At 34.3% G+C, this 18332-nt stretch overlaps 1 protein-coding gene across 8 annotated transcripts in view; it reads right to left on the bottom strand.

The window, feature by feature from the left end:
- Window positions 1-18332, bottom strand: part of BIRC6 (baculoviral IAP repeat containing 6) — a 226517-nt gene that overhangs the window by 47321 nt on the left and 160864 nt on the right. For all 8 annotated transcript variants that reach the window (XR_004300267.1, XM_032410257.1, XM_032410255.1 and 5 more), the window contains 3 exons: window positions 17789-18006; window positions 13739-13903; window positions 12703-12871 (listed from right to left, as the gene is read on the bottom strand). Coding sequence is in view for 7 of the 8 variants with exons in the window: in XM_032410257.1 (XP_032266148.1) it covers window positions 12703-12871; window positions 13739-13903; window positions 17789-18006 (552 nt within the window). In the remaining variant the exon portion in view is untranslated. The remainder of the gene's footprint in view (window positions 1-12702; window positions 12872-13738; window positions 13904-17788; window positions 18007-18332) is intronic.

The following is an 18332-nucleotide window of genomic DNA, read 5'->3' as shown; positions in this document are numbered from 1 at the left end:
TTTTTTTTTTTAATTTTTTAAAATTTATTTTTGAGAGAGAGAGAATGACAGAGAGAGAGAAGGAGAAGGGTGAGGGTCAGAAGGAGAAGCAGACTCCCTGCTAAGCAGGGAGCCCGATGCGGACCTCGATCCCAAGACTCCAGGATCATGACCTGAGCCGAAGGCAGTCGCTTAACCAACTGAACCACCCAGGCGCCCCTGTTTTATTTTTCCCAACCTGCTTCCTGTAACATACAAAGAGAAACAGAACAAAGCAGAAATCATCCCAATAAAAACCCCAGTAAGTTATTTTGTGGATATCAACCAACTGATTCTAAAATTTACACAGAGAGGCAAAATACTCAGAATAGCCAAGACAATAAAAAGTCAAAGGACTGCTACAACCAGAATTTAAGACTTACTATGAAGTTACCATATCAAGATAATGTAGTATTGGCAAAAGAATAGACAAATAGATCAATGGAACAAAAATTGTAACAAAAATCTGTGCATGGGCGCCTGGGTAGCTCAGTTGGTTAAGCAACTGCCTTCGGCTGAGGTCGTGATCCTGGAGTCCCTGGATCAAGTCCCGCATCAGGCTCCCTGCTCGGCGGGGAGTCTGCTTCTCCCTCTGACCCTCCCCCCTCTCATGCTCTATCTCATTCTCTCTCTCTCAAATAAATAAAATCTTTAAAAAAAAAAAAAATCCGTGCGTGAAGGTTTACAGCAGTTTTATTCGTAACTGCCAAAACCCAGAAACAACCAAGATGCCCTTCAAAAGGTGAATATGTAAGTAAACTGTTGAATATCCAAGCTATCAAGCCATAAAATGACATGGAGGAACCTCAAATACATACTGCTTAGTGAAAAAACTACTTAGTGAAAGAAGCCAATTTGAAAAGGTTATATACTGTATGATTCCAACTACATGACATTCTGGAAAAGGAAAAACTGGAGCCTGTAAAAAGATCAGTGGTTACTAGAGGTTTCAGGAGGGTGAGAGGGAGGTTGGATGAATAGGCAGAGCACAGGGAGTTTCTTAGGGCAGTGAATCTATTTTGTGTGATACTATAATGGTGGAATGCATGACACTATGCATTTGTCAAAACCCACAGAACTGTACAAAACAGAGTGAAACTATATGTAAACTACTGTCTTTAGTTAAAAATAATGTATCACTATTATTTCATCAATTGTAACACTAATGCAAGATACAAGTAACGGGATACTAGGAGTAGAAGAGAGAGGGAGTATGTGGGAACTCTGTAAACCTACAACTGCTTTAAAAAAATAAAGTATATTAAATAACTAAACTACATTCAATTATAGTATTTTAGATAAAATTATACAAGAATATAACTAATCCAAGACACACTGATTTTCAAAAAGTAATTAAATGGTTATAAGTTATCAAGAACAACAGGAAAAATTTAAATCTGTATATATGAAAAAAAAAAAAAGAACAACAAGAAAAAGCACAAAATGAGAACTATCTGTCCATTATAAAAATAATGCTGAGGACAGCCTGGCAAGCTAAAACTTAATAAAGAGGAGTTGGGGGAAAAGATATGACAAGTTTGCAAGCACTGTATGATTGACAGTTGAAATTTTTTTAAATATAAAAATAAATGGGCATAGAGAAAATAAACTCTTTTAAGTGAATGAAACATGGTTATTTCCTTTTATTCAAATGGCATTTATTTCATTCAATTAAGTTAGTAGTAGGAAGGGCCAACTGGGAATCTTAAATTATGAAACTAAAATATATTCTCTTCATAAAAGGAATGGAAGCAAAAGCTACGGAGACAGGGCAATAAACAATGGACAATGAGATTGAGAATAGCCCGAACAGTGTGAGACATAAAACTCCGGGTCTGATTTACAAAGAACTTTAAATAAATTCATTACTTCATTACTGTATCATTTCTTATGCATTTTGCACTTAAAATGTCAAGGTTATGTCATGTATGCATTTTTCCTGATAACAACTAGTTGCATAAACAAGTGCGTTCTTTTTAAAGTCAAATTCTAAGAGATATTAACACGTCTGTGAAGCAACACTTATGTCTAGAACCTGGAACCTGGTTACCAATCTAATTTTGCAGTATTTTTTATTTTTATTTTTTTAAAAGATTTTATTTATTTATTTGTCAGAGAGAGAGAGCGTGCGCACAAGCAGGGGGAGCGGCAGGCAGAGGGAGAAGCAGGTTCCCCACGGAGCAAGGAGCCCGATGCGGGGCTCGATCCCAGGACTCTGGGATCATGACCTGAGTGGAAGGCAGATGCTTAACCGACTGAGCCACCCAGGCATCCCTGTGTTTTATTTTTTTAAAAAGATTTATTTCTGAATATAGCCAGAGAGAATTTGGAAAACTAAGGAGAAGCTAATTTATGTTCTCTTTTTTAGTTATGTACTTTTAAACTAACATGGCTGGGTGTTCAGTGAACAAAAGGAGTCAATAAATGCAACAAACAAAGAAAACCTGCCTGTTAAAATACAAAACAGAGCAACTGTTTCAATCTTGAATTTTCTAATCCTCTTTTTGCCCTGAAGAGCTGTATCAGAAAACCCTTAGGTGTCTTTATACTTTGCTTCTGTCTACATGCACACTTCACTGTTATTACAGGATTAAATCTGACCAGCTGACAAAGAAAGAGCAAGGGGGCACAACACTGTTATGCAATGCTATATCTGCAAGGGTAGCTTACAGCTCCTTCTTTATTCAGGAAGTACCAAGTGCATGTTCAGTGTTACTGCTTACTACTATGCAAGCAAAGTCACTACCATCCTGATGCTCCAATGTTCCCTGGTTGCTGAATTATGCAATACCTGAAAAATACCTTGGAATTTTCAACAACTAAGGATACAGATGTGTGATAATACTATAATTATTCCCAGAAGAGAAAATTACTAATTTAAAAGTAGCAACTAGCGGCACCTGGGTGGTTCAGTCGGTTAAGCGTCTGCCTTCGGCTCAGGTCATGATCCCAGGGTCCTGGGATCGAGCCCCGCATGGGGCTTCCTGCTCAGTGGGAAGTCTGCTTCTTGCTCTCCCTCTGCCCCTCATGCTGGCTCTCTCTCCCTCAAATAAATAAATAAAATCTTAAGAAAAAATTAGTAACAGTACTAGATACAGAATAAAATTCTTTTTCTGTATTTGAAATGATTATTTCAACAGAGAAAAGGATATTCAAATAACTCAAAAGAAACAGAAGAGTTTTAAGATTCATCAGACAGAAAATTCATAAGAAATAATGATAAACGTTAGCATTTTTTTCATGAAGCACCATTCAGCATGTATAAAAATAATTCTAAGACAAAAATGGAACACATTTACCATTTGGCTTATTACTGGCAGAAGCTATCGATGTATATGGAATAGTTACAGTGAAATATACCATGGATTACTAATGGAGAAAACCAATCCCTCTGGATGAATTGAAAACATTTGCCACCTTCAATATGAAGCCTGTCCAAGTTTTCTTCACTTCTTTTTCTCTGAGTACAAACAGAAGCTCTCCACAAAAAGATCCATTCATCACTATTGTAGACTAAGCAGGATATCTGATAACACTTTATTCCTGATGCAATGTAGGGTAAGGAACCCATCTCTTAATTATTTTAAAACCCTGACATTTAGTAACTTCATTATTTAGGCTAAAATGTGATGATTATCATTCATATCAGACAAAGTGACAGCAATTCGCATTAAATATGTCAGCTTATATATACATAAAAAACTTGAAAATAAATTTATAGCTACTAAATATAGAATAATATATAAATGGGGTGCCTGGGTGGCTCAGTCGGTTAAGCATCTGCCTTCGACTCAGGTCAGGCACTCTGCTCTGCGGGAAGCCTGCTTCTCCCTCTCCTACTCCCCTGCTTGTGTTCCCTCTCTTGTCTCTCTGTCAAATAAATAAATAAAACCTTAAAAAAAAAAAAGAATAATATATAAATGGTAGAAGCTAATGTTTGCCTTTTCATTAATTTTCTATTATTCTGTTGAACTGCTGAAATGATAAAAGATTTGAAGTTCTACTAAAATAACTCATTTTCTATCATTTTCCATCATGTTAACAGACTAAAATAGAAATGCATACTGAAACAAATATAATAAATTTACTATTTCTCTACATGTTCAAAGGTACCTTTCCTAGAGATTTGTTTCACAATTTTCTTTTTTTTCTAGACCAAGAAAATGGGTACTTCTGTCATTACTATAGCAGAAGATGTTAAGAAGCAAGAAAAGAAGAAAAAGAAGAGTCTATCTTGGCCATATTAGGCATTATTGGGACAGCACTTCATCTCTTGCTAATTGTTTTTATGTCTATACCACACTCTGATGGTCTTTTTCATGGAGCTGCATTCAGGACAAAATTCAGCTCTCATGAGAATGATTTCTAAGCACATCCTTTAAAAAGTACATTTCCTGAAGATTATGACACACATTCCAGGGTAAGTGCCTTGCTCTAAGTGCAGCAATAAAGATGGATAACAAAGATTTACTGCCAGAAAACATACAAGATTTGGTAATATAAACAAGACACAAGGGATGCCTGGCTGGCTCAGTTGGTGGAGCATGCGACTCTTGATGAATTCGAGCCCCAAACTGGGTGTAGAGACTACTTAAAAATAAAATCTTTAAAAAAACAAAACAAGGGGCGCCTGGGTGGCTCAGTCGTTAAGCGTCTGCCTTCGGCTTGGATCATGATCCCGGTGTCCTGGGACCGAGCCCCGCATCGGGCTCCCTGCTCGGCGGGAAGCCTGCTTCTCTCTCGCTCTCCCACTCCCCCTGCTTGTGTTCCCTCTCTCGCTGTGTCTCTCTCTGTCAAAAAAATAAATAAAATCTTTAAAAACAAAAACAAAAACAAACAAGACGCAAAAGCCAAAATGCCACAGACATTATTCTAAATGCACATATTGAATATGTATTATTTACAATTAAATTATATTTAAATATATGTTTCCTTTAAGCCAACTAACAATCTACCTAATATAGGCTAGGGAAATTTAGTTAGTATGAGAAATAAGATTACCAAAATGTACAGGAAAATATTTAGTCAGCATTAATAGACACTGAATATTTTCAAAATGCCATCTTCTTTTGGATTTATATTTAATATCCCAAGAGAAATGCCTGCTTTATAATGATTTTTTGGTATGCAACTGTAATTGTAAGAGTACATAGAATATAAACACTACATGAAAAAAGCATCCTGTTTTTTCCTGATGAATCATCTTCATGTGTTGACTTTCTCTACTGAATTTCAGTAATAAAAAACAAAAACAAAATAGAAGCTCATGTGAAGTGTAAAAATCTCAACTCAATCTAATAAAATATTGTTTACAGAATTTAAGTGAACTCAAAACTAATGTGAAAACTAAATAAATTCAGTATTCAAATATTTAATTTTCAATTAAGGAATTTATCCACTTACTTTGCCTAACTTGAAACATAAAATCATTCTGTATTTCATGGAAATATCATATGGAAACAAAGCAATCAGAGATCCTCAAATTATTTCTCTGTAAATTATAAATCCTTTCAAGTATTTGAATACTAAAATTTAACCCCTAATTATTTACAATTAATAAGCCTACAAAGTAATGTGGTTAATGTGCATATCTTAAAAGATAATCACATAACAAATACATGATTGGTAAACTAATTTATTTAAAAGATAGTTCAATTTTTTAGTACTGATCTGATAATTTGACTTTTACAAAATCCTTCCTAACTAAACAAAACTGTATTTCCTCCTCTACGTGATCAAGTTGTAGAAATTATACTTGAACAAAATACAGTTTTAAAAAAAGGCTGAAATAAACATTGGGTAAAGTAAGAGAGAAAGACTTTTTTTTTTACCCAGAATATTCTTAAATTCTAGAACATAACTGAAAAAATAAACCAAAAACTATTCTTTGTTATTACATATTTAAAAACAAGGGGCACCTGGGTGGCTCATCTGCCTTTGGCTCGGGTCATAATCCCAGGGTCCTGGGATCAAGCCCCACATGGGGCTCCCTGTTCAGCAGGGGAGTCTGCTTCTCCCTTTTCCTCTCCCTCTGCCCCTGCTCATGTACTCTCTCTCTCGCTCACTCTCTCAAATAAATAAGTAAAATCTTAAAAATAAATAAAAATAAAAATAAAACATGGCTCTGCAATTAAGATACTTGCAAATGAAATTACTGAAAGAACATTTTTTTTTTTTAAGATTTTACTTATTTGATAGAGAGAGAGAGCACGCACAAGCGCACGCACACACAAGCAGGGAGGGAGAGGGAGAAGCAGGCTTCCCGCTGAGCTGGGAGCCCAATGCGGGGCCAGGACCCTGGGATCATGACCTGAGCTGAAGGCAGGCACTTAACCAACTGAGCTACCCAGGAGCCCCAATGAAAAGACATCTTAAGTGAGCACATATCATGAAGAATATTTGTCCATTAATAAACAGAAGGTATTTTACTGCTACGCCACGAGTTTCATATATAATTAGCACGAACTCCATCATATGTAAGTGCTTATAATGGAAACATTAATGAGTTTCATATAAATACATTGATAAAAATAACTTCTGCACCTAACAATTCATACACAATATTTCATCTCCCTTGCAATTTTCCAATTATTTAATTTATTGAGTTTATACTCTTCAACCAAGCCTTAGCCAACAGATTATTTTGGGGATTCATGTCAACCCTAGATATGCTGAACTATGACTGAAGTTGGCAGTTAAGCCAGCAACTAGACAACAAGAATGAAATAGAGAAAAATCCACATCAAAGTATCAAAGATTTCCAGCAGAGGATCAAGGTATGTATGTTTTTTAAACAAGTCAGGGTCGACTTGCTCTACCCAGCTGGAAGGGCATTCTACTGGGGATCTCTCTCTCTCTCTGAAATCTTTTATAGTTTCTCAATGTAAACCTAATTAACTGTTTTAGCCAATTCCTTTATTATGGGGTCTTTTAAAAAAAGTATTCTACTATTTATCATATAAACATCTAGTTTGTATAATATTTAATCATATAATAGTAATACAAGCAGCATAAATTTGGAAACAAAACTTTTAATAGGTTTACAATTTAATTATTGAGAAAAGAAATATACATATACAAGTCAAGGTGTTTATAGAAGAATTGAAGAATTATGTTTAATTTGGCAAGTTGGTTAGGTGGAATTTCATTAAGAAAGTTTATACCATAACTGGACTACAATGTGAGAAGTGAAAAAATAAGCATTAGGTACACTGGCAACTAATAGGAAGGGACGGATCACTTTACTTTGGTTAATCAAGGAAGGTATCTCTGACGTGTTGCAGATATTTTATCCTTACAAACTTGTACAAATAAAATCAATTGGAAACCCATTTAAATTTTAATTAAAGCAACCTCTTCCCCCCCCTTTAAAATTTACCAGAATAATTACTTAACAGATAGAGTGATGTATTATATACCAAAGATATTTACTCCCACATAGGATGCCTTTGACAAATATGAGAATTTCCGATAAAAAGGAGTAATATTTGTTGATGAACGCCTATGGGCAAGACACTCTAAGTGGATACTAACATGATCAAAATTTTGGCATTCTGTACTCTTTTACCAAAAATGAAATAAATGGTAGATAGGTCCTAACAGTATCTTGTTTTTAAATCGCATAAAGAAATAAATACACTAAATATAGGCAAGCAGTCCAAATTTTTTTGTACTCCGCTAATTTTCAAGAAAATGAGAAAGTTTGAGACTTAACAGGAAAACTCAAATTTCCCTTTCTGAAATTATATTTACCTCCATGCTATGAAACCATCACTAAAATGGTAGAGATTTTATAACACTATGATAATTAATGGCAAGTAATTTAATGTGCTCAGTGATGTTGCTTTGTGAAAATACAGTATGTCATTTTCCAAAATGGTACAGAGACAAGGTGAGGGTGAGGAACCCTAAAGTAACATTCTACATTCATACTTTGTTTTTTTTTTAACCAAGTATTGCTAGCAATGAAACAGGATCCCCATCTAGTGGACAGCAGGGTAACAGCATGCTTACTGAATAGCATAAATGTTAATAACCACGGCTTGAATAAAAAATGATCCTTGTTTACAAGGCAGCTTTCAAAATAACATGGCTATGAGAAGTCAGAATGTTGAGAGACAGAAGTTAAAATGACATATTCTTTATACAACGATTTTCCTATCTACCTAACTACTTTCTCTCTTTAAGGGTTTTTATCATTCCTTTGAAAATTGATATTGGAGATAAAACATTTAATTCACTTATTTGTTTGAATTACCCACCTTGAAGCTCTAGCTTCAATTTGCTGTTTTACAGTTTTTCTAACAACTGTTTGATACATGTAGTTGGCCAACACCGAGTTATGTTACTGATTTCATGTTGATCTAATGTACAAAACCAAATAAGAACACTAACAGATGTCTTTATTTTAGTTAGCATAAAAAGAACTATTTAAAATAAGCTTCAAATGTACTCATCTATTTTAAGTAACTGGAACCATGCTGTAACATTTGAAAATCTGAAGACTAAATATGAAGACTTATACTGCCCCTGTGATGCCGCCAAACCAAAGACTCCAAAAATTTCTTCATTCTGTAACTTATGACAAACTTTTACATTTTCTTCTCTACCCATTTCAGGCCAACAGAGAGAGGCCAATATATGAAAAGGTAGGAAAGGTAAGAAAACTACTATCAGGTTATTAAAAATTCCTCCTGAAAAACATAAAACAAGAAGAAACCAGAGAGAGAGACAAACCATAAGAGACTCTTAATCTTAGAAAACAAACTGTTGCTGGAGTGGGGGGGTGGGGGGGTAGGGTGGCTGGGTGATGGACACTGAGGAGGTATGCATGTGTTGTGGTGAGCGCTATGTACTGTGTAAGACTGATGAATCACAGACCTGTACCCCTGAAACAAATAATACATTATATTTAATAATAATAATAATAAATTCCTCTTGAAACAGTTGATTTACAAAAAAAGAAATATTGGGGCGCCTGGGTGGCTCAGTCGTTAAGTATCTGCCTTGGGCTCAGGTGATGATCCCAGGGTCCTGGGATCGAGCCCCGCATCGGGCTCCCTGCCCTGCAGGAAGCCTGCTTCTCCCTCTCCCACTCCCCCTGCTTGTGTTCTCTCTCTCGTTGTCTCTCTGTCAAATAAATAAATAAAATCTTTAAAAAAAAAAAAAATATTAGGATTTTCTCCTAACAATAGTAAGTCTGTATAAAGTTCCAGATATACACACATTCGTAAGAGCATCAAGTAATTTTTAAATTTTACAAATTTACCTAAAACTAACATACTGGATGAATAATGCAAAGATATTATCATGCTACAAGTAAAAATGTTGAGAATTACTTATTGACTAAATTTAACAAATTTAATCAGGTTCCCTGCTCAGTGGGGAGCCTGCTTCTCCCTCTCCCACTCCCCCTACTTGTGTTCCCTCTCTCGCTATCTCTCTCTGTCAAATAAATAAAATCTTAAAAAAAAATGAAAATAAATTTAACAAATTTAATGATAAATATAACCAGTACCTCTCTCTGAAGAATAGGATCAGTATCTCAGTTATAGACCGTTAGAAGGTCAATAATGGAAAAAAGGTTGTCCTTTCCCCTAAGGAATCAGTATGCACTCTTTATGTTGGTAATAATTTTGCAACTGACAGTATTCATTTTTTTACCTCCGATGCAAAGATGTTCACAGCTAAAAGTGAAGATCAATTACTATGTGCAATTACTGCTTATCAGTATGGTCAGCATATTGTTAATCGCTTAAAATTTTTGGCCAATTTTTAAACTTTCACCAAAATAAAACAGACTTATTGCTAACCTCCTTGTTACAATGCAAGCCTTCCAATATGAGAACTTGAAGGCTTTATTAAAAGAAACAAGGAGTAGAATCTGGTATTCATATCAATTTTTAACAGTAATCGAAAAGAAAAGTTAAAGGATTTTCAAGTACCTAACTTGTACATTAGGAGCCGGAAAAGAAAAAGGACAAAAAGGAGGTGGGAAGGGAGTAAGAAACCATATTCAACAGTTAATGGCAGATCAATGAAAAGTGGAGCGTAAACTACTGTATGTTTCTATATTTTCTTGTCTTGATCGCCTATCATTTAAAAACATATAACAGAAAGGAAATGTGCACTATTGACTATAGCTCTTAAAAGAGCCTATTGCATTATGCCTGTGTTTCTGTATATTATCTGCTAGTGATGTAAGCAAACCATTCCTTGAATATAATGTCACAAGTGAAATTATTAGCACTGCTCTCACACTTAAATACCAACTTGCCAGAGAGTCGATGAAATAAATGGTGTACTCTGTAAAAATGTCAATATTATGAAAGACAAAGAAAAGCTGGGAAATGTTTCAGATTAAAGGAGAAGAGATATGACAACTAAATAAAGTAGAAGATTCTAGACTGGATACTTTACCCCAAATTGCCAAAAATAATATGCTATAGGCAAATGATAAAACTGGAAAATGGATATAGACTAATTTTCTAAAATTGGAATTTTTAAAAAAGATTTTGTTAGAGAGAGAGAGAGAGAGAGTATAATAGAGCACAAGTGGTGGAGAGGGAGAAGCAGGCTGCCCATCAAGGAGGGAGCCCGATGTGGGGCTCAATCCCAGGATCCTGGGCTCATAACCTGAGTCAAAGGCAGCTCCTTAACCAACTGAGCCATCCAGGTGCCCCTTAAAATTGGAATTTACTAAGTTCCAAGAAAAATGACTAGATAATGTGTTCAGATTTTAAAATGCTACCTAAAAAACTAATTAACATTTTAACCAAAATTGATTATATAAGTAACACATTTACTAATGTAACATGAAGCTGTATTTTCCTGAAAAACAATTCATATTTAGAATATTCTAAATGAGCATACTTTTCTCACCAACAAACGATCAGAATACATCCCAAACTCAAGAAATATTTTCTCTGATCACTGAAAACATCATTTAAGAGGTGTGCTACCAAATTATCTGACCTACTCATCTTAACTCACTTTATCTTAAAATATTATTTCAAAATAATTTGTTAGCACATTCAAATATGAATGTATCAATTCCAATTATACCACTGGACAAGGTACCAGATTCAAGCACATAAATCTAAACCTTGGGCTGAGGAAAAAAAAAAAAAACCCACCTTTTACAGGTAAATAGTATGTCACAAAGGAAAGGTCAAACTCTGATTTGTCATATTAATATTCTAAAATAGCTCCAAGATAGAGTATCAAAGTCTCTGTAATTCCAGATGGTTACCAAAATCACAATTTATTAACATACATACTTACCAGAAATTGCACCTTACATGAATACATTATTTTAAATAGTAAAAGTAGATAATACTGGATTTCCTTTCTGACCCTGAACCATAAACATAAAAACTCAGTGTTATACAAAGGCTGAATTATAGAACAAGTTTTAAAATTTTTGAGGATATACATTTTGAAAGTGAAATAATTAATAAAATTATATTTTAATAATGTGGAAGGAGATAAAGAAAAACCTTATCACTCTATTCAATTTCTTTATACAATCCAATATTAAATTTTGGTACCAATATCTGTTTTATAGCTCTAAATATTTTACTTAATCAAAAAATATACTGTATATTTGACATCTACTTTAAAAAAAGACAAATGTGATGTATGAAATACGTCAGAGGAAAAACAAAATCAATCTAAATAATATATCACCTCAACATTTTTATGAGGAAGTTTAAGGTAGACTAGAGAACTATCTGCTTTTAAGCCCAATAATCTCCACAATGGTAGAAGATAAGGGGCAATTACCCCTTTTCAAATACAAGGAGCTTTTTCCATCCATCCAACTGTGCATTAAACTGCTACCAAGCACCAAACAGACTTCAAGATTTATTCCCATCACTTTCCTTACCTATCCTTCCTTAATAATCTAATTAAATAGGTAAACCTCTATTTTTACAAGTAAGAATATGAATAAAGGCAGAGATAAGAAGCAGAACAGACGGCTGAAAACAAAAACAAAAAACCTAAAAATTCTTGGCTAAAAGGAGGAGATATTAACTGCTTGGTTTGTTTTTTGTTTTTTGTTTTTTTGGCAAAAACTGTAAACAAAATATAACTTTCTATTATTATTTGGGAAAAGAATACCAATTCTTAGAACTAATTTCAGAATTATAACTAGTTTCAATTATCAGTTGCATAATGGAAAGTAAGTAACTATAGTACTTTTATTATTGAATTTGTAAAACTTAGTACTTATTATCAAGTACCTATGGATTAGAATAATTTATATTATCTGCCTTTCTTCAAATTACCATCATCTGAAATTGTATAGTGTTTGAGACAAACATTAAAATGCACAGAAGTTCAACCAACCATATTTAGCTCAGAATACGGTCATGAAGCTGCCCACCTTTGCCCTATTATTTTCAGTTATACCTTATTTTTAAAAACAGTACATTCACAGGTTAAAACAAAGGGATAATGAAAACTTTCATTTTGTGTTCCAGAACAGGTCACAACACAGTTATCCAATTAGGAGCCCCTAAAAACTACTAAGTATCTCCAGAATAATTTTTAAGAAATAAATCCATTAATCTTATACCTACATATATTGGGGAAGACTAATACCAAATACTTCAATTGTACCTTATTATTTTAACAGATGATAAAATAAGTCAACAAAGGACTAATGACAATGTGATTTACCTGAATCATTTCGTAGATAAGAGGACATCGCTGGGATGAGGCAAGACTGACTGAGCAGCTCTAGAAGTACAGAAGGAAGGGCATTACTGTTCTGGATTCGATTCTCATGAGATGACTGGGCTTCTCCATTCACTGCACCACTCAAAGGATTTATATAACTTGCAAGAACCTAAAAATAACAATTGTTGGGTTTACATTGGATTTTAGCTTCACACACTTTAAAAACCCACGTTTTGTTAGATATTAAATCTGAGTACCAAGAGTTTATATCTTCAAGTCAGTCACTGTCTATCTTTTAAAAACAAGATATTCTTTTCTTCAGATTTTCAAAAGAGAAGGGTGTGCTTTTAGCATGATGGTGTACTGTATTCAGTCAGACACAGAAAAGAGTCCACCTGAGAACACAAACTAAAACCTTAGCAGCAATTCTGATATTATTTATTGTAATGACTAGATTCAGTTTACATTTTGAGAGTGATCTTAGAATTTTATACTAGAATGAGCCTATCATTCTACAATTGCAGAAAATAACGCTCCAAGATTTGACCTCTTTTAGTCAATTAGTTGATGCAGGGACTAAAGCTAATATTTAAGCACCTCCCCTTCTCATACTGGTGCTGTGGGATTTTCTGTACTCGTTCAACTTGCCTGATTCTAGAAAAGTAATAAAGCAGTATGAGAAACAAAGATATAAATAATTTTTTTTTTTTCTTTAAGAGTCCAGACACAGCACTTTAGATGAAAAGATGACTGGAGGGAGGTAGATATGGTACATTTTCCAGTTACTGGATAATTTCACCTTTGTCATTTTCCTCTCAGTGAAGAAGCTAATTGAGGGAAAAAATTTATAGTTACAAGTAGGGAAGAACAATCTTTGTCCAGTGGTATCTTAAATGTACTGAGAGGAAGGAGCGTAATATGTTTTACAGAAGTAGCTGAGGATGAGTAGGATAGTTATCAATACTTAAAAATCAATACAAATAGAAAAAAAATAATTTAACTATTATCCCTGACAATATCAATTTTGTAAGCACACCTGCAGAAGACAGGTGACATGCTCCTCCTCCAGCCTCTGTTTGGTTAAGGCTTGTTCCACGTCCCATCCAGAAGCTGTAGAGCCTGTCCCAAAGCCAGTCCCTTTGGCCCAGTACAGTTGCTGTTCTTCTGTTGATGTAGGGTTATGAGAGCTTGATACCTGTGGCTTATAACAAAAAACGAAAACTTCTTACTATTTGATTTTATTTACCCTCAAAAATATTTATCAGTACAAACATAAATTGTTCAACTGCTATAGAAAATAGTCTGAGGACTCTTCAAAAAATTTAATAAAGGATTACTATGTGACCCAGCAATTCCATTCCTAGGTATATAACCAAAGAAATAAAAACTGATACTCAAATACAGGTCCATGTGTTTTCACAGCAAGACTATTCATAATAGCCAAAAAATCAAAACAGCCCAAATACCCATCAATGGAAGAATGTATAAACAAACTGTGATATATATACATACAATAGAATTACTCAGCCATAAGAAGTAATAAAATATGATACACGTACGCTATTTTGTGGATGAACCTCAAAAACACGCTAAGTCAAAGAAGACAGACACAAAAGATAACATACTATACCATTCCATTTATATTAAATACCCACAGTAGGTAAATACAGAGAGACAGAACACAGACTGGTAGTTGCCAGGGACTGGGGGAAGGGGAAAATGGAGAACCAATGTGTCTATTTAACAATAAATAAATAGGGGCGCCTGGGTGGCTCAGTCGTTAAGCATCTGCCTTCGGCTCAGGTCGTGATCCCAGGGTCCTGGGATCGAGCCCCGCATCGGGCTCCCTGCTCCGTGGGAAGCCTGCTTCACCCTCTCCCACTCCCCCTGCTTGTGTTCCCTCTCTTGTTGTCTGTCTCTCTGTCAAATAAATAAATAAAATCTTAAAAAAATAAATAAATAAATAAAAATTTTAAAATATTTATCAGTAAAACACGGAGTAAAGACTACAGTGTCAATGACTTAAAATTAAATAGAGAAAACAGTGAAAGGAATACGGATATGACCCAGATCCCTTAGGATGAATCTAGTACAAGCGTATCTTAGGAGAATTCTATAATGGTGTCCTATGTTTTCAATCATAGTAAGCAAGATTGCTTCTATTTCTAGAAGGAATAATTCTCAATTTCTTTCTTATTCAGAATGTGATGTATAGAAAAATCTCTTTTAGCAAAAGAGGACATATTAAAAATGTGAATGGTGTATAGACAAAAGAAATTACTGAGAACCGCTGGCTTTATTAACATAACCTCAAACTCTGTAAAGGTCGATTCTTTATTATTATTTTTGTGGACAGTAAAATTAAAATTAATTCTATAACAAGCATCCTCTTTTAAAGAGTTTTCACTAAATATACTATGTACACTCAAAAACATTTGCAATTAAGATTAGTTTCAAGGGTTATTTAAAAGTAATACCAATGCTTTTCATTTCTTTTATTTTTTTAAAGATTTTATTTATTTATTTATTTATTTGACAGAGAGAGACACAGCGAAAGAGGGAACACAAGCAGAGGGAGTGGGAGAGGGAGAAGCAGGCTTCCCATGGAGCGGGGAGCCCGATGTGGGACTCGATCCCAGGACCCTGGGATCATGACCTGAGCTGAAGGCAGACACTTAACCATCTGAGCCACCCAGGCGCCCCTCTTTTCATTTCTTTTAATGGGAATATTTTCTAAGGAAGAATATTATGTACAACACTTTCATAAATTGACCTGCAATTTAGTTTTATGGATAAATGACTAAAAATGCCATCTTTCACATTTTATAAGATAAACTGTTAAATGAATGACAATTTCATTACCATATAAACAGTTAACAGTAGAATAACATTGATAAAGTTATGTATTAAAATCTATAAAGTATAACATATACACAGAAAAAAACAAAAAAATTTAATGAACTGCAAAAACTTAACTATGCAGGTCAAGAATTAGATTACTGCACCTAAGACTTTGCCACTGCTCCATTGCCTTCGACAAACCTTCAATTCCTCCACAAAGTTAACTATAATCCTGATTTTTTATACTCATTACCTCCTTACTCTTCTTTATAATTTTACCACCTAAGCATGAAACTCTAGCTACTATAGTTTCAATTTGTCTAGTTTTGAACATTATAAAAATGGAATCACGCTGTATCTACATCCCACTATGCACGGCATTTTAGTTGTGCTTGTGAAATGCATCACTGCTATTGTGTGTAGGTGGCTGTTGCCGTTTACTTTCATCACCTGAAAGTATTCCATTTTATAGTAGACTACAATTTCCTTATCCTTTCTACTGTCTCCACATTACTTTATCCATCCTACTCACTTTAAATTATGACAAATGATGATGGGACAATATTTGATATTGTGGTTTTGGAATTTTACCCCTTCTGATGGGTGTGTAGTTGTAGTGTATTAGAGGTTTCATTTGTACTTTTCTGGTAACTAATGAAACAGATCATCTTTTCACATTTATTGGATATTTAGGTAGCCCCTCTTGTAAGTGCCCATTCTAGCCTTTCACCTATTTTTCTATTGGGTTTTCTGCCTTTTCCTCTTGTAATTTTTGAAGCTCTCCAAATATTCTGAATAGAAGTTCTTCATCAGATACAACCAACTATAGTCTCCCATATAGATTTACGTATGGTATCCCATTGTGTGACTTCCCTTTCCACTATCCTTAGTGTTTTTGATGAAAAAAGTTTTTAATTTTAACATAGTTGCTTTTTTTCAATTTTTTCCCCTTACAGGTTAGTGCTTTTTTAAATATTCTTTTCAAGAAGTCTGTCTACTCTAAGATCATAAAGATATCTGTATATGTTTTTTTGTAAAAGGGCACTGTTATATTTTGTAAAAGGGCACTATACATTTAGATCTATCATCTAGTTAGATTAATTTTTGCATGTAGAGTACATTAAGGTTTAAAGATTCATTTTTGTTCCACAAGAACATTTAAGTGACCCCACCATCATTTACTGATAAGATCATACTTACTCCATTATGTTGCAGAGTTACTATTGTCATATCAGATAACCAAACACACAGGGAGTCTCTATTGTTTGCTGGGCTTCTAATCTATCCTTGTACTAATACCACAGCTTAATAATGAATTTTGATAGTAAGTCTACTAGGTATACTGTTCTTTGAAACTGCCTTGGCTATTCTTGAGCCTTTGCATTTCCCCAAAAATATTAGAACTGGCTTGTCAATTTCCTCTAAAATAAAAAGGAAATTCATCAAACATAAAGATCACTTTGATAAGAAATATTATTGAACTGTTCTATTTTCTGTGCCCATGGAAATAAAATGAGCAAAGATCTCAGTTTATTAAAGACTAGTGTTTCTTTAAAAAACTTCACATATTTCATGCATAAATGTCTTGCACATATTTTTTTAGATTCATTCACAGATATTTTCTCCTTTTGGTGCTAAAAAAAGTATCTTTAAAAAGTTCATTTTATGTTTCTTGCTGGTATACAGAAGTAACTTATTTTATTTATTTTTTTAAAGATTTTATTTATTTATTTGACAGAGAGAGAGACAGCGAGAGAGGGAACACAAACGGGGCGTGGGAGAGGGAGAAACAGGCTTCCCGCTGAGCAGGGAGCCCGATGCGGGGCTCGATCCCAGGACCCTGGGATCATGACCTGAGCCGAAGGCAGACGCGTAACGACTGAGCCACCCAGGCGCCCCAGAGTTAACTTATTTTAAATACTGAACCTGGATACTGTATCCTCATTAAACTCACTTACACCATTAATTATTTTTGGATTTTCTAGAGAGATCACCGTATAAATTCAGCATATCCTGGTAAATGGGAAAGCTTCTTAAGCTATAGATGGATTAACTTATGGTTTCTAAAAGAGCCTAATGGAGAAGAAAACACTTAGTTCATAGTTTCTCTTTTAAATATCCTTTTAGAAACAAAAAAGGAATACACGAATCTCTGAAATATTATTTCAGAAAAACCCTATTCTGTACTCCATGAATTTAACTTACCTTTTTCATAATCTAAATAATTAAAACTGAACCAACCTACCTCTGCTTGATTGAGACTAGAGTTTGGAACTCGTGGGGCATGGTGGCTCAGAGCAGAGAGGCAGACAAGAATGAGGTGTAGTGCTCCAATTTCCAATGCCATCCGCCTTAGAAGTACACCATCATCAGTTGTCAATGGTGTAGTGCTAAACAAGCTACGAAGGACATGGAAAGGAAGAGTTGGAAGCACATTGGCTGATGGAGATTGCAGAATATGACCTAGATTAAGAAAAGAGAACTCAAAATTAAAAATATTTAAGAACACAATAAAGAACAATATACAGGTCACAAATTAATAGTGACAACATAACATATATCATTAAATTTATTTAAAAAAAAAACAACCCAAAGACCACAAACAGAATAATATCTGGAAGTTTAATAATAAGAAGTATCTGGAAAATCTCTTTAAGACATAGTATATGTAAACAAATAAAAGTTGAAATATATACATATGATAATTAATATAGACTACGTCAATATTATTATAAATGAGAAACTGAACGGAAACCTAACAACTAAAATAGAAGCACTGAAAGTTCCTG

This window comes from Phoca vitulina, unplaced genomic scaffold (assembly GCF_004348235.1).
Source record: "Phoca vitulina isolate PV1807 unplaced genomic scaffold, GSC_HSeal_1.0 scaffold12, whole genome shotgun sequence".
Lineage (NCBI taxonomy): Eukaryota > Metazoa > Chordata > Mammalia > Carnivora > Phocidae > Phoca > Phoca vitulina.
The sequence above is the reverse complement of the archived record's forward strand: the minus strand, read 5'-3'. Positions and strand labels throughout refer to the sequence as shown.